Source organism: Cyprinus carpio, chromosome B4 (assembly GCF_018340385.1).
Source record: "Cyprinus carpio isolate SPL01 chromosome B4, ASM1834038v1, whole genome shotgun sequence".
Lineage (NCBI taxonomy): Eukaryota > Metazoa > Chordata > Actinopteri > Cypriniformes > Cyprinidae > Cyprinus > Cyprinus carpio.
The window spans coordinates 10,053,025-10,076,437 of NC_056600.1; the positions used below are offsets into that span (position 1 = coordinate 10,053,025).

The 23,413-nt window shown below is 37.8% G+C and overlaps 1 protein-coding gene across 1 annotated transcript; it reads right to left on the reverse strand.

The window, feature by feature from the left end:
* Positions 1-475: 475 nt before the first annotated feature.
* LOC109066617 (CCR4-NOT transcription complex subunit 4-like) lies at positions 476-23,330 on the reverse strand. Its single transcript, XM_019083667.2, has 13 exons — positions 23,122-23,330; positions 17,564-17,792; positions 16,388-16,585; positions 14,220-14,306; positions 13,975-14,076; positions 13,755-13,880; positions 13,553-13,671; positions 13,073-13,276; positions 12,686-12,743; positions 12,281-12,536; positions 11,645-12,181; positions 4,369-4,587; positions 476-2,374 (listed from the first exon to the last, which is right to left on the reverse strand). Exons 2-13 carry the CDS (start codon positions 17,735-17,737, stop codon positions 2,061-2,063), a joined length of 2,394 nt encoding a protein of 797 aa, XP_018939212.1. The 5' UTR covers positions 17,738-17,792; positions 23,122-23,330; the 3' UTR covers positions 476-2,060.
* Between the last annotated feature and the right edge of the window lie 83 nt (positions 23,331-23,413).

Here is a 23,413-nt window from a genome sequence, read left to right on the forward strand (position 1 = left end):
CACTGCAGTTTCAGTATTGCATATTTGCTGGCAACTTCCACTGCCAATTAGATCAGCACTGCAGTAATTTAAGCACGAGAGCATGACAGAGTGGCTCTGCTGAGCGTTTGAAAGCTGGGCGCTCGGTAAGCTCACTGCGAACGTCTAATGCACTCTTGACATTATCTGGGAGCCGCTGCCTCTTTACTGAGATAAAGTTAATTGGGCCGCACCGAAAGTATTTGAAGGCTCGTGCACCAGAGGTTGGTATTGACACCCACTAGAACGAAAAAAAAAAAAAATTAAGTGCCACAAACCCTCCTCCAGACCTGATCTCTCAAAGAAGCAATTGTCGACGAGTGCTGACGCAAATGAGGACGACGTGTCCGATCGCTGAGCAAGAATGTGCGAACGTGAGCCCATCAACGCCTTTCATCACATCTCGAGGCGCTGAAAGAAAGTTGAAGGTTGAGAGACAAAAAACGAGAAAGATCACTTTGACTCAAGCATGACATTTCGTCTTTTATTTAAGATTTAGTTTTTATTTTCCTCCAGACCTTTAGAGAGGTACAATTTCCTTCAGCTCTTCATTTTTCTTACATTTTACCACTGTGTAAAACCCAAGTTAAACTGTACTGGTTATGTTGTCGTCGAGATTTAATTTATTCATTCCTTTTGAATACTGTTGAATACCGAACTGTCGGCAGGAACCTACATAGCTGATACAGGATTAAGACTGTTAAAACAAAACTGAGAAGGGGGCGAGTAGGAGTGACGAACAGTGTTAACCATCCCGGACGAGCCCCCTGTGTATTGCCAAAACATTAGTTGCCCAGTAGCGCCACTATCCCAGCTTTCCCTTTTGTGAAGAAAAAAAAAAAAGTGCAAAGTAACTGCTACAGACATAAACGTTATGATCACATCCTAGTGAATTTCCCTCCGCTGGAATCGGTTTCTTCATGCACCCACCAATCGCAAGTTTTACGCCATGCACGTCACTGTACTCCGACTCTAGATCTAGGTCCTAAAACTCTGTACACCTCACATACCTTCAAGTTTTTTCAGGGAGCATAGTCAGAGCGTAAACACTGATTAGGCCACGTACGCCGAGGCAGCTATGAGAGACGCCACATGGTGGCGTCCCTTGTGCTACACGAGCCCTGCGCTTGAAAGAGGTCGATGGTACCCAGCTCTCGATTCCTCTTTATTTCACAACACGCCGCCCTCTGATACAGAGGTTAACCGCGGTGTTGCGATCGAAAGTGGAAAACCCCCCGACCAACCAGACAATTTGGCGGAAGGGTCAAAGGCAAAGGCCTGCATCCATCTACAACTAAATGCCACGTCGAGAACGGGCACCACATTTTTGACCCCTAAAAATGCATCTCCCTTTAAACAAGGGCACAGAAAGGTAGAACAAAGTTAAAGGCCAAAGATCCTCGGTAAAAGTGCTTTTTGCTTCGCCATCATTATGCCTTTGATCCGTCAGAATAATGGAAGCCAAGTACCCTTTTGATCAAACACAAAAACTGAAGCCCTGTTTTGATTTTGGACATCTACTTGATTGCTTAGCTGCATGGCTTTAAGGACTCTCACAGGAAGTAGCTACTCTGTTGTGCAGATGGATGAACAGGTGCTGTTCTTTTTGGTTTAGCTTTGAAGGCAGACTCGTTTCTAAATCAAGACACTTTTCGTTTGATTCTTTCCATTTGGTTCCAATGGAATTTCAAGAACACACATCATTGATGATGCCTACTGGTGTGTAGAGTTCCAAAAATTATGCAGTGACGTTAATGTTACGTTTTTACTAGGGAGCTTGTTTAGGCCTCATACCTGTTTTCTGCAAGAACTGGCTTATTTATGCAACCGTTTGAATTGGGAAAGCTAGAACAGAGCACTTGGGCAACAAGAAAAAAAAAAAGGACTAAACCAAGAGAAACACAAATCCGGGATAAAAATGAGCGCAAGATGAAGAGAGAAAACAATACATAATCTTGTTATTTTGTTAATAGCTTTGTACTGATTCGTCTGCCGTGTTTGTCGGCTGTTCTTCGGATAAGGGGAATAGGATTTCACAGTTCCTAAAGTCGGTCCATGCCGGCACTCTGTAGCAGATCTGTGGAGGCCTGGGCTGAGGCTCTGAAGGCGGTCTGGAAGCCTGGGGGAGGTGAGTGGAACTGGGTGGCGGGGTTGGACGTGGCTGTGGTTGGATAAGGGGTCCAGCCGGCTCTGTGGGGGAACTGGGCTCCGAAGGGGCCACTGTGTGGGGGCTGAGGGGGCACTGTGGAGCCAGTAGGGACATCCATCTCTGTGAGCGCCTGCAAGGATTTGAGCCAGTGGGGAGGATTGTCATCTTGCAGAGAGTCCAGACTGTTGCCTGAGGATGCTGGGATACCTGAAAGTGATAGGGAAAAAATGATCAACTTTGATTTGATTTAAAATTTTAAATATGTAAAATATAGATATGTTCTACTTTAAAATTCATGTGCCAGGTTCTTAGTTATTATTTTTTATTAATGGTGGATCCATATGGTTTTAAAAATTTTAAAATTAAATTTTAATTCGAAAATAATTTCCTTTGAGTGTGCACATCTAAATATTTATGAATGATGATTAAACAATATATATGTTTTTAGGGAGAAACAATGCATAACATTTTACAATATGGACTAACATTGCCATGTTATTTATAAAAAGATCAAATTATCTAATATTTTTAATTTACATAATTTAGAGCTTGACAGTCAACTCTACAATATAATTTTCAGTGTGATTTTTCTAACAAAATTTACATTAACAAAACCGCTTCCCTGCTTATTTTAAGACTTTTTCTTTTAATGAATATTTTTTGCCTTCATTATGATATATGGACACCCTGATATTTTTATGTTCAGCCATGGAGGAAAAAATAAAAATAAAATTAATATTATGTCATAAGTTAAAGACGTGATTATCAAAGTTATCAAGTATATTAAGTCATTATAGGTATGAACCACATTAAAGAAGCATCAAGTGATTCAAACAGTTTCAAAGTTATGAAAAAATTATTAGTAAATATCCATCAACAGATGGAATTAAATCACTTTAAACATAACCGCATACTGTACTAACCGAGCAACAGTTTTCTTTGTCAACAAATCCACTGCTCTTGACGCCATGTAGGAATGTATTTATCATGTAGGCAACATTATTAAGGACATTTGTAAATAATTTGCAATAATGGGATTAATTACACAAGGAAACAGGGCATTTTGGATGCTTTTGCACCACTTAAAACATGCTGGCCTGCTGCGAGCTATTAATTCCAAACCCCCCTGTGGATGATGGATGCTGCAGGCAGCTGCTGAGAGCACCCAGACAAGATCCGTGACATCCATACAGATTGCAACTTCAACCTTAGGGAGCAACAGATAAGACAGTGCTATTTCCCTTCAACCCGGGGGAGAAAACTGGCTAAACTTTGCTTGAAGTATTGATTACAAAAATAGCCACACAATTTAGTTTTTGTCTATCAAACATTAGACAGAAATGTAGCACTAACAATAAGAATGCTGTAAATGTTCACTGCATATTTAACCAGTTTGTATACTGATTGTTGGCGTTGTGTAGTATTCTTGCATGATATCTGATTTAGTCCACATGGATGCTTTAGACTGTCTGAAAGTGCAGGAGATCAAATTGATCTGAAATGTGTGCCCTCTTCTATGGCCCTTAAAATGGCTTTACATCGCTGACATTTTTAGTGAAAAGGTTACAGAATAAATGTTTAAAAAGACTAAATGCATTATTCATTTTAGCTCCCAAAGGCACAATTTGAACGTGCTTGGTTTTTCCTAAGGTCAGGTAAATTTGTTTCACAGATGCATTTTGTAATTTTAAGCCCATCAGAACCGAGCATGTTATTATATTGTATTTTCACAAAACCAAAATGACTGAGAAAAGTTATTCAATATTAATAAAGTTAATATTAACATTTACTTAATAATAAATATTATTAATGTATTATAAATGTTCAAATTTAATATTTTTGTATTTTTACATACATGATATAGATAAATTTTTTACTTTTAGGTTTTTAGGATACGGTTAATATTAGGGATAGGTTTGGTGGTTTGGTTAGGTTTAAGTGGTTGAGGTAGGGTTGACAGTGTAATTGTAGAGATGTAACTACAGACATTAGTTACATACATAACTACATGAATGTATTTTTTTTATATTATTACAATCTAAAAACCATGTATGTGTACAATACGTACATCATATCCATTGATTCATTTAGATGCAAGGACATAGTAGTATAGACACTTAAAAGTGGGTCCAATGAGAAAAACAGGAGAAAAGGGAAGTTTTTAACAAGGTAATTTTTTAACAAAGTAATTCAGGCTGTACCTGTGATGATGGCAGGGTCCATCCAGCTGGCTGTGCCGTCCCAGCTAAGGCTGTGTGAGATGCCGCCTGTGTGGTTCACGCTGGATGAGGAGGAGGAGGATGAAGATGAGGATGAGGAGTTGGGCAGTCCACCAAAGTTGATGTTGATGTTGGGTAAAAGCGCTCTGAGCCCATCTTGCCACTCCTTCACATTTAGACTTTCTACTGAGGTGCTGTTTTCTGTTTGGGAAGGTGATGGTGGGGTATCCAAACACCCATGTGCACAAATACACCGCAAAAGATGATGGGGATGGAGAAAGAGAGAGAGAAAAAGCAATGATCAGTTTCAACATTTTACTTGCACAACACAAAAAACTGCCTATTTTGAGTGTTAATATGGTATGATTAATTTTATATTTGTGACAAAACCAAACAAACATTCAAAAGCAGTTCAAAGTGTAACAGAAACGTAGGACAACTTTTAGTCCGATACGGTCTTAAAAATGCAACGCTTTATGGTGAAAATGACGCAATGTGACTCAATCAAACCAAGCGATTAATGATATGATATATTATTTACCATATAATGGCTGAAGATCGATTGACATCCATAACAAAAACACAATTTAATTGAATTCCCTAAAAATTGAATTTTCATTCAGGATATCACATCAAGAAACAGCATTAATCAAAGCTGGACTGCAGATTAATAGCAACTACAGTAATGATGATTTATACTTGATTCAGCAAAAACAACAGGTGATCTCTGGCTCCCTTCGGAGTCTACTTGCCCTTACTAATGGAGGAACAATCATTATAAAGCTTTTTACGGTCCCGTTATTATTCAATTAGTTTCTCATTTATATTTTCTCTATGTCACACTGCAGGAGAGACGTGCAGCTTCAATAATGCAGAGCTTCTTTTGGCTGGACTCAGGCCAAAATAAACATTTTCTTCTCTAATCAGGCCAGTATTCTCCTAAGGTTTGCTTCTGCCCACAGGGAGGGAGAAACCAGGCAGCAAAGATGATGAAGGAGGGAATGGAGAGAAAGAGAGAGAGGGACAAACAAGGAAGAATTGCAAAGACAGGGGAATGGAGTGAACGAGATAACAACCCTGGCAGGGAAAAAACAAGTCTTTAGCCTCTGAGTTTGACTTAAGACTAAGGAAACTTCTCTGGGCAGCTTCCTCCAACATCAGCTTCCCTCAAAGCCTGGACTTGTAGAAGGAGGTGAAAACACAGGGATAGTGGTAGGGTTTGAGACACGCGCAAAAAAACCCACCGATATTAAAATTGGCTGATAGATTTAATACTGACTGTTGTATTCATTTGAGTGCAAATTAATTTAATATGCGAGAAGAAATGGATTGCAGAGTACTGTGACAGATGTGAAACTAGCACAGCAATAAAGGAAACTGATTACCTGACACAGCTGTCAATTTTTGCAGTCATCATAAAACAATATACAATTAATCAGAACCAGGCATTCCAGAAAGTTGTCTACTAAGACAAATATTCATTTTTATATAATCTGTGATTATGACCTCATTAGAATAAAGCAGAGAGGTTGTAAAGATGGGTTCATTTTCACAAATTTATAAATTGTCCTTTTCATCGGTTAAAAACATTGATTCAACACTTTGTTTGCATCACCCAAATTTCTAAGTCCTTGCAAGGCATTACAGTTGGCAATACAAATATTTTAGCAGAATTACAGTTAGGTAACTTACAAATATGCATTTTGTTTCACCATATTGAAGTATTCATTAAAAATTAATTTATTTTTTTAATTTCATTTTTCCTGTTTATTTAGTTATTTAAAAATTTTCAATTAAATTACATTTCTTGCAATAAACATTTGGAATAAACATGGTACTTTTCTATTTGAATATTTTAATAAATACGGTCTAATTGCATTAAATAATTTGAGATTTTTTTTAAAAATAAAATTGTCAGAAAATAAAATTTCAGAAGACCAGAGCAAACACCTATATCTGAAAAAACTAAAACAAACAGAATAGAATCTCAAAATATCTAAAAATAAACAAAAAATATTTATGAAATTTTGGTAACACTTTAAGCCTTTATGTATAGTGCATTATAAAAACAGTTTTAATGCATTAATTATGCCTTGTAACGCACCTTAACATCCACATTTAATACATTATAACACTTATCAATTATCAAAGATATAATGTATAACAATACACATTATGAATAATTATAATGCATTATACCCTTTAATAACCCTTTATAATGCATTATACAAAAAGGCTTTAAGTGTTAAGCAAATGTTTTTAGTATTACAGTCGAACTTTGTCCCAGACTGTAACTGTACTAACAAGTGCAAGTGTACTACCATCAGCAAGATGAAAGTCTACTGGGACAGCCTGCTGTTAAAAGGTCTTCAGACAATAAAGGTGCATCCGGCCAAGACACCAGACGCACTGATACTATCAAACAGGTCATGCTTGTAATTTAATTATTTGGCAACATGGGAATTTAAGGAGCAGACGGAGCTCCCCTCTGACACCATTTGACAGGAGTTTCTCCTGAGCGTGGGCAAGGGTCAAAACTATGGATGCTGCAAAGTCAGCGATGTGTTTATTACTCCATTAGTCAGTTAAAACATAATGGATCTCAACTAAGGGATCGAAGTTTGGCTGGTTAGCAGGGGCCAGGTAGCCCCTGTTGGGAGATGTACAAAATACATCATCTCGATGCAAAATTAATGTTCTGCATGGAATATAAAATTCTACCGTATTTCATTATATTACAGTAGATGTTTTCCCAGTGACCGTTTCTTTTTCTCAGCCACCAAAATAACAGCGATCAGGCCTCAAACACAGAGGAAGTGACACGTTCACTTGGGAAACGCTGAATTGGTTCTGCAGTCAATACCGTCAAACCTGTGCAGAAAAACAAGTCAAGTGTGAGAACGAGCCAATATGAGAATCCAGACACTCAATATCAACACTTGAGGGGGACTGGGCTTCAATAAAACACCTCTGAAGGAGGGGAGGAGATGAATGAGGTGTTGAATAACGTGAATGAGGTATTCTTTTTAAACCTCTCCACAGTTCTTACTTCTGATTAGAAATTGCTCGTCTAGCCAAGTGTTGCAGGCATTAACACAATCACCCATGTTTGCATTAGCATACGCAGATAAACAAGTGTCGTCATGTTTTATTTATGTGGATGGGACAAAAGCTAAACTCAGAATCACATCAGCAGAGTGAGGAAACTAAATTTGTCTTGCAGGGCTGTAGAGGGTGTAAAGTAGGTCTATTTGCATCATTTAGCTTTCAGTTTTGTGATGAACAATAGATCAGTTAGTTTTTTTTTTTTAAATTCATGATTTTAGTTATATATTTATATTCTTTAGTTATATTTATATTCATTAGTTAATATTTATATTCTTGATTTATTTTTTATTAAAACATTTTTACTGTATTTTTGCTTAAAATTAAAAGTTTGGTCAAATGTGGTGTTGTCACAAAAATCAGGCATGAGCAAAAAACAAGCCAAAGAAAAAACAAAAAGTCAACCAATCTGCTTATTTTTCATGTGCTTCCTTCAGATAATGCTAAATTACATCTAATTTCTACATTTTCAATATAGAAGAAATCGATCTCTCACTCAAACAACACATCTATCAAGTTATGAGACTGCATGTGTTGGCCCCTCCAGCCTATTTTGGTTTCTCGACTCTTCTTCGTAAATAATGCAACATCCCCCTCCCAGGTCCTGGGCAGCTGCATCCTCTGGAGGACACCACTGCAAACAGGGAAGACCATTTCTCTCACTGAGACCCATGGATTTAAGAAACAAATATAAAACACACGGCATAGCACAACAGAGCCAAAAATGGAGCCAGTAGTATTCAGAAAAATAAGTCATGCCACTTATTCATTGTTTTTATGACTAATGAGCCCTCAGGTCACTTCCAATTCCCCTCCCCTTATTTTTGCACCATCTGAAATCCAAGTTAATCTAATCTTAAAAAAAGTGGGAGGCACAGAGAAACAAACAGCCTGTTAGCAAATGCTACACTTCCACAGCAGTGTCAGCAGATTAGATTGTTTCACATAAAAAGCCCTAAAGCTAGACCGCAAGCAAACACTTTCTATTTAAATGAACTGAATTTCTGAAAGATCAATTCAGGACGTGCTTGGGGAGTAACTAACTGACGCTACTGCCTTAAATACATTTTTTCAGTTGCTTGACAGCAGCTCAGCTGCTCTGAATACATATTCAGTACCAACATTTATTTGTCTATGTTGTCATGGTATCAAACTAAACTGCGGCTGCTTTATGATATTTGATATCTGGATTGTTTTTCAGCTTGGCTCTTCGCTGACGAGTACAGGTATGGGCCTAAGTGAAATGTCAAACTGTAGCCTCTTCCCCGTCTGAGTACTTTCTCTTCAGATGGATAATACCAGTATATTTGATATTTTCTTGAGAGTTACAGGCTTTTCTTACATCCAGAGCACAAAGATGAATCTTTGTAAACATTAATCTTTGTTTAAGTTTAAGCTCAGAGTTCAGGTCAGGAAAGCCATCTGTCTTTTCAAGTCAAACTGAATTAGGCTAGACTGACTTTAAATAAAAGTGTTTACTGCCCGAGGTGGACACCCACACTCGGAGGTCCACCACATAAATAACAGAAACATTAAAAAAAAAAGTGGGCTGGCCCATCATGCATTACGCAAAATTGCAGTTCTGTCACGAAGATGTCCTCAGGGGATGATGATTATATGCTGTACGATTTGTATCAGCACTAAATGTGACAACGATCTCACTGCTATACTTCAAATCATGAGGTTTCATTCCATGAGAGAGCCCTCGGTAATAACCAGAATCTTCTATGATGGAGCTCTGATGATGTACGTTTCTGAATGCTAACAAAACAGCACCACACTGCCCTCCAGTGACTGAGTTTGCAATGAAAGTTACCCTAATGCAAACACATATGCTGTAAATTACATGTACTGCAACTTTGGAATTCCATTGAAAAATATTTTATTCACTTTTTATTAATTACATAACAATATTAATAAAGAATATATTGTCATATTTTTATTAAATAAAAAAAATGTATATTTCAATTTAAGCAATTTATTCGTAATGTTCATATATACATATACACACTCACACACATATATATAGAGAGAGAAAGAGAGAGACACGCACATATGTATGTACATACATATACATATACACACACACACACATATATATAGAGAGAGAGAGAGAGAGAGAGATTATATATATATAGAGAGATAGAGAGAGAGAAGAGACACGCACGTATGAGACTGTAGCACCATACATATATACACATACACACACATATATATAGAGAGAGAAAAAAAAAAAAAAAAAAGACACAGACACGCACGTATGTATGTACATACATATAAATATATATATACACACACACGCACACATACATACATATATATATATATAGAGAGAGAGAGAGACACGCACGTATGTACATATACATACACACACACACACACATATATATTTATCTATATATATATATATATATATTGTATATATATATACATAGACACAGAGAGAGAAATATAGATTAGAGATATATAAATAGAAAGACACACAACAAACAAATATATACACATACATATATACATATATATACACACACACACACACACACATATATATGGGTCAAGATCACTGTAGGGTGCCTTTTGGTATCCTGTACATAACTCATTTGCCATGATAACGTAACATAAAAATGACTATGAAAGGGTGTTATATTAGGCTAAGTTTTTACATTCATAACAAGAGCATTACTTGGCTCTGTAGATACATTTTCTAGATTTTCTTTTAGTTTGGTGTAAGAGGATGTGTGCTATTTTGCTATGTCCTATGCACTGCTCATTACATTTGAATGAAAGTAGAATATTGTCAAACAAAATTTAAAACATTTTGTTCTATTAATAATTTGTTAAATAAGAGATTACTCAGTTTGAGGCTATTGATCATGTGGTAATAAAAACTATATTTTTATCTAATAAAAAAAGAAGTTTGTCCATGTCCCTTGAATGGTTGTCCACCCTATTGTATTGGGGAATCTGCCCCTTTAAGAAAAGGCCATCCCCTTTAGTGACACCAGGACAACAGATTTTTTGTCTCTTCAGTGGCTGATGTGAGCAAGTTGGTGACTTTTTAATTGACATTTTCTTTGTATATGTTTGCTTACTTGCTTTGCCAAAGCTTAACATGTCCACCCTGTCGGCATAAAATATGCCAGAAGTGATCAGAATACAGTATTTCAAAAATAAGTAAGTTTAAATATACCAAATTCTCTTCAACAACCAGACTAAATATTTAGCTAGTCACAGTTGGTTGTAAGCTAAAATGCTAATTGAAGCTCAAAATGTCCACCCTGTCTTATTCCAAAATGTCCGACCAGATAGAGCAGACATACACATGACAGGGTGGACATAGCATTCATTTGCAGTTAATATTGTTTATCATTATTAATTTTTTATGTATGTATTTATAATTTGAAAGCATTATTATATTATAATTTTAGAAGTTGAATAAATGTTTCATTCTCATATTTTGTCATGCTTTGTGTGTTCTGCATTATGTCCACCCTGTCATCTTGATATTTTACAATAATATTTTGAATGATAACTCAATCATATCTATGTAATCCAGTGTGTTCAATAGCTAGATGTGGGGGCAATAACAATAAAACAAAAAAAAAAAAACCAAAAAACAAAAAAAAAGGGGGTAATGAAAAAAAGGGGGGGAAAAAATACATGTGTGAATTATGAGTTTTTTTTTAAAACACATGGTTTACATAATTTTTTTAAATGTATTTATAATTTGAAAGCAAACAAATAACCCTGTTTAGGAAAGGGACATCATACAGTACCTTTCAGAAAATATAATTTGCATCTTAATTTTGCAATGAAAACATATTTAAAAAAGTAATATGGACATATCTTATGGTTTATGCTTCGAATAACGGCCCCTTTGTATTAAAAAAAAAAAAATGTGTGGGAGCTCAGCTAATATGTTTCTATAGTACTTGAGTGTCTACTATTTATGATATGACAAAGACAAAAATTTGTAATATTGTGAGGGTTGAAAGGAACTTTAATACTGATATATACACACACACACACACACACACACACACACACACACACACACACACACCTATCTGTCTAGTTATCTGTCTAAAAAAAAAAAAATAATAATAATGTATTGATATACACACACAGGTCCCCAGCACAGGTTTAGACTTACCTGTCATATGAATACCTCCGAACCCTGTATTGTGATGATGCTGTTGTGGTGCCAAGTTCAAGTCCAAAAAGCTTCTGTGCTGTGCAGCAGAAGAAGGGGCTCCAGTGTGATTCAAGTGCGGGAGGTTATTGCGCATGGGCATGCCCATCCAACTGTGGCGAGAGGTCTGCGTCTGCCCGGGAAAGCTAAAGGAGTTGTAGACAGTGCGGTGTGGGAGCTGGGAGAAGCCCCGTGAGGGCAAGCTGGAGTTTGGGGTGAAGTGTGAGGAAGTGGGGGGCTGAAGTGGGCCTTTCATGGAAGGGGAGTTGTGGAGTGGGCTGAGTAAAGGCCCGTGGGGGAAGACTGGCACTGATTTTGTGCCCGTCATGGGTAAGGAGGATTTGTCTTGCACTGAGAGCTCTTTCTCTATAAGGTCAGCCAGTGCCTTACGGGTGACGTCAAATGGGTCAAAGCCGAGGTCGTCATCCTGTTGCTTGGCCGAAGAACCAAAACCGAAGGCCGCTTGCCAGTCTGTAGAGGACGACACTGGTATGGTATCTGTCAGAATGAAGAAGGAGAATTGTACATTTTATGTGTGTAATGTGGTGCAAATAATATTTGGCCCTTAAGATGTAAAGTCTAAATGGGTCCAGGTACCTGATGTGAAGAGGCTCTGTGGTTCTGGGGCAGTGGGCCAATCGGAGTTGCTGTGAAGGGAACTGGAAAAGCCGGACAGGCCGCTGGGGATGGGATTGGGGTGTCGGAAGTTGCTGTTGTCTGAAAAGAGCGATTGTGACTCGGCTGCTGCTCCTTCGAAAGGCGACCGTACTGTCAGCCCTGCTACACAGATAGGCACCACTAGAGATGGCTTGGACAGGCCTGGAGGCGGCGATGGAGAGTCATTGCCGGAAATCTGGAGGATTTAGTAAGGGAGGCAGGATGTGTGTTTTTATCTTGTGTTAAAACATTACCTGCTCTATTTAAAGAAAAGTGATTTAGATAAGTGTACAGCTTTCCATTCGGAAAGGTAAATAATGATCAGCAGTGTGATCCTGAACTTACTTGTTGTGATGTTTCTCCGTTACTTATACCGATGGAATCTGAAGGTTTGTTATTTGGGCTGCAGGAAAATAATACAAACCCGAATCAATTAAGAAAGATGAAAACATGTCTGACAGCATTAAGCTAATGTTTAGAAGAAAATGTCTTTAATTGTCACAAGAAAACAAATGTAATTTCACAAATTAATTTACTGTAGTGCAGTTTCAGTTTATATTATTACCACCCAACAATACCTAGTGCAGTTTCAGTTTATATTATTACCACCCAACAATACCTTGAACCCTTGGTGCCCTTAAGAGAAATTATTATGATTTTTTTCAAATAATTTGGCAAAGAAAAAAAGGCTGAGAGAATATGGCACTAGGCAGAAGTTCACAGGCTGCCTACCTGCCAGAGTCACAGTTTGATGTGAAGGGAGGCAGGCCAGTGATGGAGCCAAGGCCGAGCTCTGTGTCCAGACCGTCTGAAGTCATGTTTTCAGAGTCGGAGCCGCCATCTAGGGGTGGGGTCTTATGGTGTTCTGGAAGCCCATTGGGCATCTTTCCTGTGGTTTGTAATGAAGGCCAAGCTTCTTTGTTGTTACTGCTGGAACTGGGGAATATGATATGAAACTTTAAATATGATAGAAACATTATATATGTAAAGGAGGAAGATACCAACAAAACATTACTAACATTTTAATGCTTAATGAAAGTATAAATTAACAAATTATAATGAATTCATTTTAATTAAAACTTCACAACTCATAATTATAGTTTTCTGTACAACTCTAAATAATAAAGTCATCAAAAATATCAAATAACTACCATATTTCCATGTGTTAGGTTTTTAATTGGAGCTGTGTGAAAGGTATGATTCATTACAAACCTCTGTGATGTGCCTGATTTGCCCTTTGTCTTCTCCCCTGTCGAGCTCTGCAGGAAGTTGGGGTTTGTTTTGTAGAGCTCCTGTAAGAGTTTCTGTTCATATTCCTGATGTTTCCCTGCCTGCATTGTCAAATGTTATGAGCTCAGATAAAAGACTGTCAATATCAGTAAAGAGGTTAAAAAGCAGGAAACAGCAACGTTACCTGCATTTCTTCTTTTGTGAAACTAGCAGCTTCGTCTCCCAGCTCGTGAAGATACATACAGTCTGGTTTGGGGCACTGCATGCTTTTTAGAAAATAACTGCAGTATTTTGTTGTACCTAAAGAAGCCTGCATGAGAAAGGCATATTAAGATATTATGCACACTGGAAGTAACTCATTCCTCATATAACATTAGACTGTTTTTGTCCCAAGTTTTTATTACCTTAAGTGTTCTGCCATCTACTACAACATTGTTAACACACTGTATTGCTCTGAGGGCATCTTCTGATCGAATGTAAGTGACGTAGGCACTGGCGCTAGGACCCTGGGGACAAATATTAAAGCATATTAGATGACTAAATCAGAATGAGCAAATCAGTACAAATGGCAGGCCCTGTATGCAAAATGTTTGCTTGTTTAAATCATTTGAGCAGACACGAGGCTAGCTGGGAAGAAAACGAAGCTCACCTGTGAGCCAGCATAAGAAGTGCTGTTATTGATGACCACTTTATGGATCTTCCCAAATTTCCCAAAGTACTCTGGCCTTTTTAAGACCTGCAATCAGACATCAATTATATATTTAAAAACACCTGATTGCTATTTGCAGATCAGCAATGCAGTTTGTTTAGTTGAGTCACACAGGAAGAGAGCACACCTGATTATCATGATTCATCGGAAGGATATGACTCAATCACCATTTATCATATGAGAAAGGCATATGTAATTTAGGTTAGGAACTAAATATACCCTACCAGCACTGTGGCAAATATCATTTAACAATTTCAACTCCGTTTTTATACCACCAAAGATAGTTTCTACTCATAAAACCTTACATAAATCATTTTGCGCAAGGCTTTTGAGAATGAAATAAAAAACAGGATTTGCGTGAATGACGTACTGTATTGAGAACTGATGACCTAAACACTATCAACAGGATGTCCACAATGTTCAGCCAAATCCACAGTGAAAACGAAGTCTGGCACACAAGTAGGTCTCTGGCGGGTGACTGACAGTTCATTGGCGGAGAGCTTCGTCTTGACGGCATGGTGCTTTTGAGATTCTGGTCACTCTTGAACTGTGAAAGCAGCCCGGATGTTTCTTTGCGGTCTTTGTTCGAGGGAAGCGGCCTCACTCTCTTTCAGTTTTTTGTTCTTTTTCACACCCTCAGTGTGAAATAAATGAAGGCACAGAGACTAAAAAGTGAAGGGATGATCGGTATAGAAAGAACATTCAGGCAGACGAACCGCATAAAAACATTGTCACAATGTAGATTTGATGTTTTTAAAGCTTCGTGCTCCTTATCTCATTCGAACGCTCTTGAAATTAGAAGGCATGTTCTCGCTCTCTCGGTTTTTCACACTGAATAATTTGTTCTCTGCTGAGACTATTCAGGGTACATGACGTCAGCTGTGATGGCAAATAGAGGGAGAGAAAGAGCATCAGAGAGAAGGGAGCGAAAAGAGAGTGAAAGCTGTTTTCGTGGGCTGGTTATGCAGGCTAAGTGCAGCTGGTGGGCAGGTAGCTTTCATTTCCCAGGAAACCATTTATGGTCTCTTTTTTACATTTAATGATATGTGGCATAAAATCAAATCTACACATCTTCAAGGAGTTTCATGCAGCCAGATGTAAGTGATCCTGTACAATATCCCAAAAGAAATACCATAGTAATGAAGAATAGTAGCATCAAAAAGTATGCTTTTTCATATCTGAAAAACAATGTAGTCCGTGAGATAACACAATGTATATTTTTACATTGACACCAGTAACTACAAGTAGTTTACCAATATATCGCCAATATAGCAGCCGGTATATACCATTTATCTCTTATCAGCATAAATCAATAAGTGTCATAAGCAGGACTGAGAGCACAGGAGCTCCTCTTTGTCTTCATTAGTTTCAGTTCTGTCAATAATAGAAAGGCTATAATGCTTCTTAATATACCGTCAGCAATCATAAAATATGCATTTATTCGCCATATTCACTAGATGTAAAATCTGCAATGAATTGTCGTTAATATGATTACCAGTGCACACAAACTCACAATTTCTTTATATTGAAAAAATAGTATAACAGGATTACGAAACCAAAAAATGTATAAATGTTTATTTAGTTCAAATTATTCTTTCTAATTGATTCCTTTACAAATTATTTATTTTGGATATTATGTAAAATGTAGTTTTAATTACAAAAAGCTTGATGGTTGAGTTATTTACTAACTTTAAATGAAATTATGATACCTATATGGGTCAACCACTAGTAACTACTTGCTTAGAGTCAGAATAAAATTATAAATCCTGAGAGTTACAAAAGGATACGAACTCAAAAAAGTACTTTAATGTTCTTTTCAACTGATCAGGAATGTTTTAGCAGCTGGGACAAATGCTCCTTACCTAAACCATCCTTTTTTAACAGTTAAATAAAGGATAAGACCTTAATGGGAAAGAAAAATGGTAACTTTTTCATATCTTGCTTGCACTGGAACTTTTATAAACCACAGAAACCAAGTGTGGGTGAATTTTGAGGGCTCACTACCAAATACCACCAAGATGAATATCAAGCTTTAGTGCAATGGAGTCATTTATCTTGAGTGAGAGGAATATCAGTTACACAGAGGTCGGTGTGTTTTGCTGAATCACCTCGGGATCGGCGAGTCTTTGTGAAAGGCCCACCACAAACACCAGGTTTCTCTGGACGACTCGCACACTGGAGAGGTGCTTGCGGTTCTCTGTGATCTTCTGCTTCCGCTCATTCTGCTTCTGCTTCTTCTCATTCTTTATCCTCTGAAGTTCCTCTTGAGAGAGAGGTTTGTAGACCGCAGGGTCTTCTGGATAGGGCTAAACCAAACATAAGATCCTAAATGTTACATGCAATCATTCTTGAAGATTGTGTTCACTAAATGATTAATAACAAAATGATATTTAAATAGTTTGACCATATCAGCATCAAATGGTATAAATATTCAAATAATACAAATATATAAATTAATAAAATATTCAAATTTTGAAGCAAAATCTTTTCGTTTAATATTTTACAGCAATGCAAATCATTTTCCCAGTTGAATAATGTTTATACAATAAATGGATGCATTTTAATAAACAGCAATATTTAAACACAAATACACCAAAATTCACAAAGAGTTGTCAAATCAAATGCATTCACCAAAATTTCCACATTTAATAAAATGTTTTTATATGCTATTTATGAATCTAAAGCTTTTCATTTTAAAAAATTATTTTAATATGACACTGATTAAGGATGGCCTGGGATTATCTTAAAGATAAACAACTGGAATGAAGAGCATGATATTGTATGACATATGCTGCAATCAAACAGGAAATAATAACATGCATCCTGCAAATTAAGGCTAAGGAGCTACAGTAAACTGGACACTACATGGATTTAAGTGATTGTCTGCATGCATTTAGAAAAAGAACACAAGAACTGGAGGCCTGTTGTGCTGCACTTGTTCCCTCCACACAGCTGTACAGCAACGATAAAAATCACACTGACCCTGAGGCAACAAGAGGAGCGTGAATTATTCCAACAAAGCTCCCTGGGATGCTGAAAGCTAGCCATTAAAACTTATCTCCTGGAGCTCCCCAATAAAGCAGTTTCTCAGAAATAAATCAAAGTGTCAAAGGTTCCTTGAGTTAAGACTGTATAAATGCAATCAAGTGGTAAAGCCCAGATTGCAACATGTAAAACTAGATCTCATTTCAGTTTACAGGCCTAATAACTGGCATTGTTTAATATAACTAATCAAGGATGATTCTAACCAATTGGTTTGTGTGCTGTACTGGCTCGTTGGTTACCTTTCTGCAGGCCGGGCAGAGGCCGTTCTCATCTGTGCGTATGCGATGCCAGCAGAAGCGGCAGATCTGATAGCCGCAGGTGCAAGGGAAAAAGTTGACGTCATCAATTTCCAATGGTTCCAAGCACAGTGGGCACTCCATGGGGTCCTCCTTCACCTCAGGGCTGCAGGACATCCTATGGCACGGCGCGGAGAAAAAAGCGGGGTGTTCTCACAGTTTAGAGGCAGAGCTGATGAGAAAAGAAAAATATATATTTTTTTAATACGTTTCAATTTTTTTTAAATGCTATTTTTACAAAACCTTTTAATATGAACATCAAAGTTTTTAAACATTTCTTATATAATTGTGTATTTGTTATAATATTGTATTTGTTTTTAAATGCCAAAAATTGTCAAACAAAGCTTCTGGGTTTAGAAATGCAGCCAATATCTACAAAAATCTGGTTTCTTTCCAACAGTGCCAAATCTTCAGATGCAAGACAGAATTAGGCTCATATCATTCAAATAGTCTCAAAGCACACTAGAGGTTGCAACAGAGAGCCAATAATGAGACTGCTACTAGTAAGAGTGTGTTTGTGTGTGTGGGAAGAGTTAAAAACTCAAGAGTCAAGAGAGGAATTGAAGGCATAATTGGAATCGACAAGCCCAAACACCCACACAAGCAATTGCAACAGTTTCAATAACAAGTATGCGCATCCTCTAGGGATCATCCAGTGAACTGGTTGTCTAAATGTGTAGGTGCATATTCAACAATTACAGAAAATGAGGTTTTGGACCCTCATATGGAACACAGATCCGTGGGCTCAAGACAAGGTTTGCATCTTGAATGTAGGATGCATTGGTTGAAAAGCAATATGATGTCCCTGTGGAGTTATTGGGAAGAAATGTTACTGCTAGCCTCTTCATTTAAAAGCCTACTGAAAAATAATGTTGACAAAAATTTTTTTATTTTATTTTATTTAATTTAGCAGGGGGCGAGATAACAGGGCTAATACAAGCTAATTTATATCTTAGTAGCAATCAGTTTTCTTTTGGTCCATGTGTGTTGTCACGTTCTGATTTAATGACTTCTGCAGTAGTACTGAAACCCATCTGAACAAACAACATGGGCGAGCACAAATACAACAGTTTGTCCGAGACAGTTCCGCTCCCTGGTGGCACTTCCCCACGAGGTTAATTTATCAAACAATGGTCTGAACGAAGCTCCCAAATGGGGACAAATACAGGACAGCCTAGTGTGCATTAACAAACGAACCAGAATATGAAGCTTCCATGGAGTGATTCATCTTTGTCACATTAAACAAATGGTAAAAAAACAACATTGCAGAACCTGCAATATCTTATAAAAGTGAGGGAAACAACCAGATTTTATGATATTAGCCTCATATTTGTAGTTCCTGTTTTAAGCTGGGGGAGGGACATTCTAGAGAGCATTTGACTGGCCAAAAACCTGCACAGTGCAGGATAGGTCTTTAAAATTGTTAGTATGTTTTCCCAGGAAAATTTAGCTATATGCACATGAACAATGTTATAAAAGATTTATATTTTAAATAAACGCTGCTCTTTTGAACTTTCTATTCATCAAAGAAGCCCAAGTCTTTCAGAAAGATCAATTCACGCTGAAGTGTAAATGTATTCTGCTTTGCCATTACAAAAAATTCTAAATAGCAATAGCAAAATTACTATTTTACTGCATTTCTTATTAAATAAATGCAGCCTTGTTGAGCAAGAGAAGAGACTTCAAGGACTTTTTATTTTTTTTTAAATCTTACTGGCCCAAACTTTCAAACAGTGTTGTATGTATACAGCCTCACAGCTAACACATGCAGACTAAAAGCCAACAAAGCTCCAATTGTCATTTCATGGGGTCTTATGGTCACTGTCAGTAGCGGTAGCACCAGGAGCTGTCTAAAAATATCCCATCCTGGCCAGGCAGTGTACAGCAGGAGGAGTCAGTCCCTTGAATCTCCCTTTAAAAGGGAAATGCAGATTGAACACAGGGGGCGGTCTGCACTACATGTAGGGTAATCAGCAGTTCCTCGGATTGACAAGGTCTAACACCAGCTAGTAAGGGGTGGGCAGTGGGGAAACTGCAAAGCACAGTCTCCTTAACATGCCGATATGGAATTAGAAACAGAGTGTGAGGGTTTTTTTGCCAGCCCCGGGGCCAGGACTGTATGGAAAAGGAATTCCCACTGTTGGTGAGGATGGGATTCCTTTCCAGCAGAGGCGGATATTAGCTCTGGGTAATGAAAGCTTTCCGCTGGCCCCTGTGGGGACGATGCATAACAAACATTTAACCATCACTCTTGTAAAAGAAAGATTTGATTCCAACACAATAATAATAAACCCCCAAGACACACTCCAGCTGTGTGGGGTTTGATTCCCTCTGGCATCTAACATCACATGCACATGTTGTGAAAGAAAGACACTTAATATGGAATGAAACAGGGCAATAAAAGCCACAGGATGACCTTTAACATTAAGACATAAATGTTGAGCAAAAGGTCACATTTCCGATTAACAGTTCTAAGAGCACAAATCCTGATTTGACTTCCAATGTAAATGCAAATCTGGATTAAACTAAACTGAAATCGTTATGTTTACATTGAGTAATTAAGCCAGAATCACCCATAAATCTCTTTGGAGCAGACACTGTAACAAACATGTTTGCAATGTGACTAAGGTGCTGAGAAAGCGTAGGAACAAATGATAATCTAAACCTCCAATGTTTGAGTTTTGGCGACGGTACATGTTTTTGTGTATACATAAATCCAGAGTGCCGTGGGAGCTGAACGATGAAAGGATGGCCTGAAGGGCCCTCAATCCTGTGTGCAGGGGTCAACATGGAATGACCTTTCTTTAAAGCATTACCGAAATCCTTGGGAAAACATTCAAACTGCTAATCGCAGGCTCATCTGGCTTTTGGTTTCTCCACACCTCACTGAGATGCTACGGCAGACCCATTTAAAGCATAAAAACTGAATAAAGTGAACATTTCTGATAGCTATCTTACAGTACTAATAACTTTGAGTATGCATGTTTGATTCAGAAAGCTTTCGAAATAACCTTAAATAGAAAGCCAACATCTGCTGCAAATACAAAAACAATGTAAATCTCAAGAACACTGTGCCATCTACAAACAAAAATAGAAGGCTTTCACAACATTTTATGACAAAACATCAATAACCACACCAAAGGATGAGATTAACAGATGTGCAACATTGAATACAGCAACTTAAAAAAAAAAAAAAAAAAAAAGAATAATCACAAGATTCATCTTGAAGGCAGACTTTTGAATTTTGAAAGTGTTTCTGTAACAGGTAGTTAATTTTATATGCGAGTCAGATCGAAGGTCTGTGTTTTTTTTTAAATGGGCTTTGAAAATTTGGTCAAAATGCCATTACCTTTAATGGAAAGTCAACATTTGAAACCACAAAAACAGCGCAAATCTCAAGAACACACTGCCATCTACAAACAAAATTGAGGGGCTTCATAACACTTTATGACAAAACTGCAACTTAAAACAAAAATCACAAGCTTAAGGCTTAAAGATGGACTTAGAAGGTCTTTGGCACCAAACTCAAATCATCACCTCAACAACAAACTAATTTCAAATAAAAATCCTAAAGAACGTGCAGTTACATCAAGTCAAGTCAGCACCTCTAGTACACACTAATTTCAAATAAGCATCCTATTACACAATCACAAACAAATGTCAACTACACACCACTACACATTAAGACAGACTGAATTCAAAACATCATGATGGTGAATTTATAGCCACAGGCACTAAAAGCTGCCTTTTGCTCTGACAAATGTATGCAATACGGTGACAATTAGCAAAAAGATGGACAGTTGTCTCAGCTGGCATCATTCTAATGTCACAGAAGAGCGTAGCTGAAATTATTATCTGAGTGGGATTCATGTCCATTTGTGGGCTGCTCTTCATGAGCAGATGGAAGAGGCATAGGCAAGGAATGAAAGAAAAACTATTCTGGGCAAACAGAATAAAGGCACTAAAAACAATAAATGCAACACAAAAGGTATCCATTTTCGAACATATCTGCAATAGCCCACAGCCGAGAAAAAAAGCATGGTTATCTAACACAACTAAACAGCTTTAATCAAAAAACAGCCAATCTATCCATATCTTATTAAAGCTGCAATTAAAAGACTTTTTTCCTGTACTGCCAGGATTGCAGCTGACCCGTTCAGACTGAATGTAAAGGTGCAAATGAACTTTTTCAACCATCTATAAAAACACAGATCACCATTTCTATGCAACAGAACACCTAGGCAGATGTCCATTCAGAACGGGATCATATAGCACCGGTGACCCTCGCCAGAAAATTGTCTCTCAAACATTGTGTCTAGCACAAACAATGCCTGACGATGCACTGGAACTGGGCCTAGACAGTCCACTTAAAACCCGCCTGTTATCGCTCCCAAAGCACTATACAAGCAAAACTCTCCCACGTTACCCTTTACAAGGATCTTTAATATGCACCTACCTGCATAAATATAACTGGCAAACCTTCAGTTATATTAAATCTTAGCTGTCATGCAACAAAGTAAAGCGTTTAAGGAAAAGGTTCACCCCAAAACTGAATGGAACCGTATGGACAGTCTCAGCCAAATCTCATTTTGTGTTCCACAGAAGAAAGAAATATGGGTCTGAAATAACGTGATTGTGTTTTCATTTCTGGCTTGTTTATTCCTTTAAAAATATGCAAACATCTGAAAGACAAAATGCAGATGGTAAGCTCAAAAGGCCCACTAATAAAAACACAACAAAAAAAACACACCAAACAAAAACAAAAAAAAAACCAAACAACAAAAAAAATCCTCTTCTGAGAGACTCTGACTTCATATTATTTCTTGTGGAAAGAATGACGGGTGCTTTTGGTCCATGAAAACCTGTAGGAAGCACCTCCTGTCAGTGGGCTGTCTATACAAACGGGCGCCACACACAATAATAAAGGGTGTGGACAAAAATAATAAAATAACCTGCAGCAACGAAGCAATGTCAATATCACAGAAATATTAGACGTCTCACCTTTAAAATGGTTTTTGCTCAGAAAAAACTGCAACTTCCTACTCAAATACCAAGGAAATTCCCTCTGTCAAAGTACATATGTATGTACAGAAATGAAATATGTTTCCTTGTTAATGCCTTTGAGTAAACCAGCGAAGCTAGCACATATGGAAGTTATTCAACAAGCTAAACACATACTAAAATCAGTCAGCATTTCCTATGTACTGTTTAAGTGTACGAATGACAAAAAATAAGTCAGTGTTTGGCGAAGCGAGGATTGATATTCGTGTATTTTATTAAAAGCCGGTCAAAAGGTGCGGCTAGCGGCTACTCGGCTAACAGTACGACTTAACGTTAGTCTGCCAGACTGATGAAACACACACAAAACACAGGCATTTCCACGAGAAATGGACGTTTGAGGGAGAAAGGGGAATGAGGTATGTTATAAAGAGGTGAACTGAGAGAGGAAAGCAGCTGAATGTGGAGGCGGTGGACAAGAGAGGCCTTGGTGGGATACTCACCCTGTCTATCTGTACAGACAGATTCACAGCAAATAAAATCTCTATCTGAACGTTCCAGGTCTAGCACAACAGGTCACAATATAATTTCCCGGATGGTTTGTCCCTGCTCCTGTGTGATTTGATGCGAAAACACCAATCCTAGTTTCTTATAGCCTCTCTGTAGAGCGGTAGTGCCTCCTAACCACCATTGAAATAGGGAGGGGGGTGGAGGGGTGGGGGGCGTCAAGTAGTGACTTTTCCGCGCATGCGCAGTTGATGATGGGCTTGGGCATATGTGGGTAATGTAGTGTGC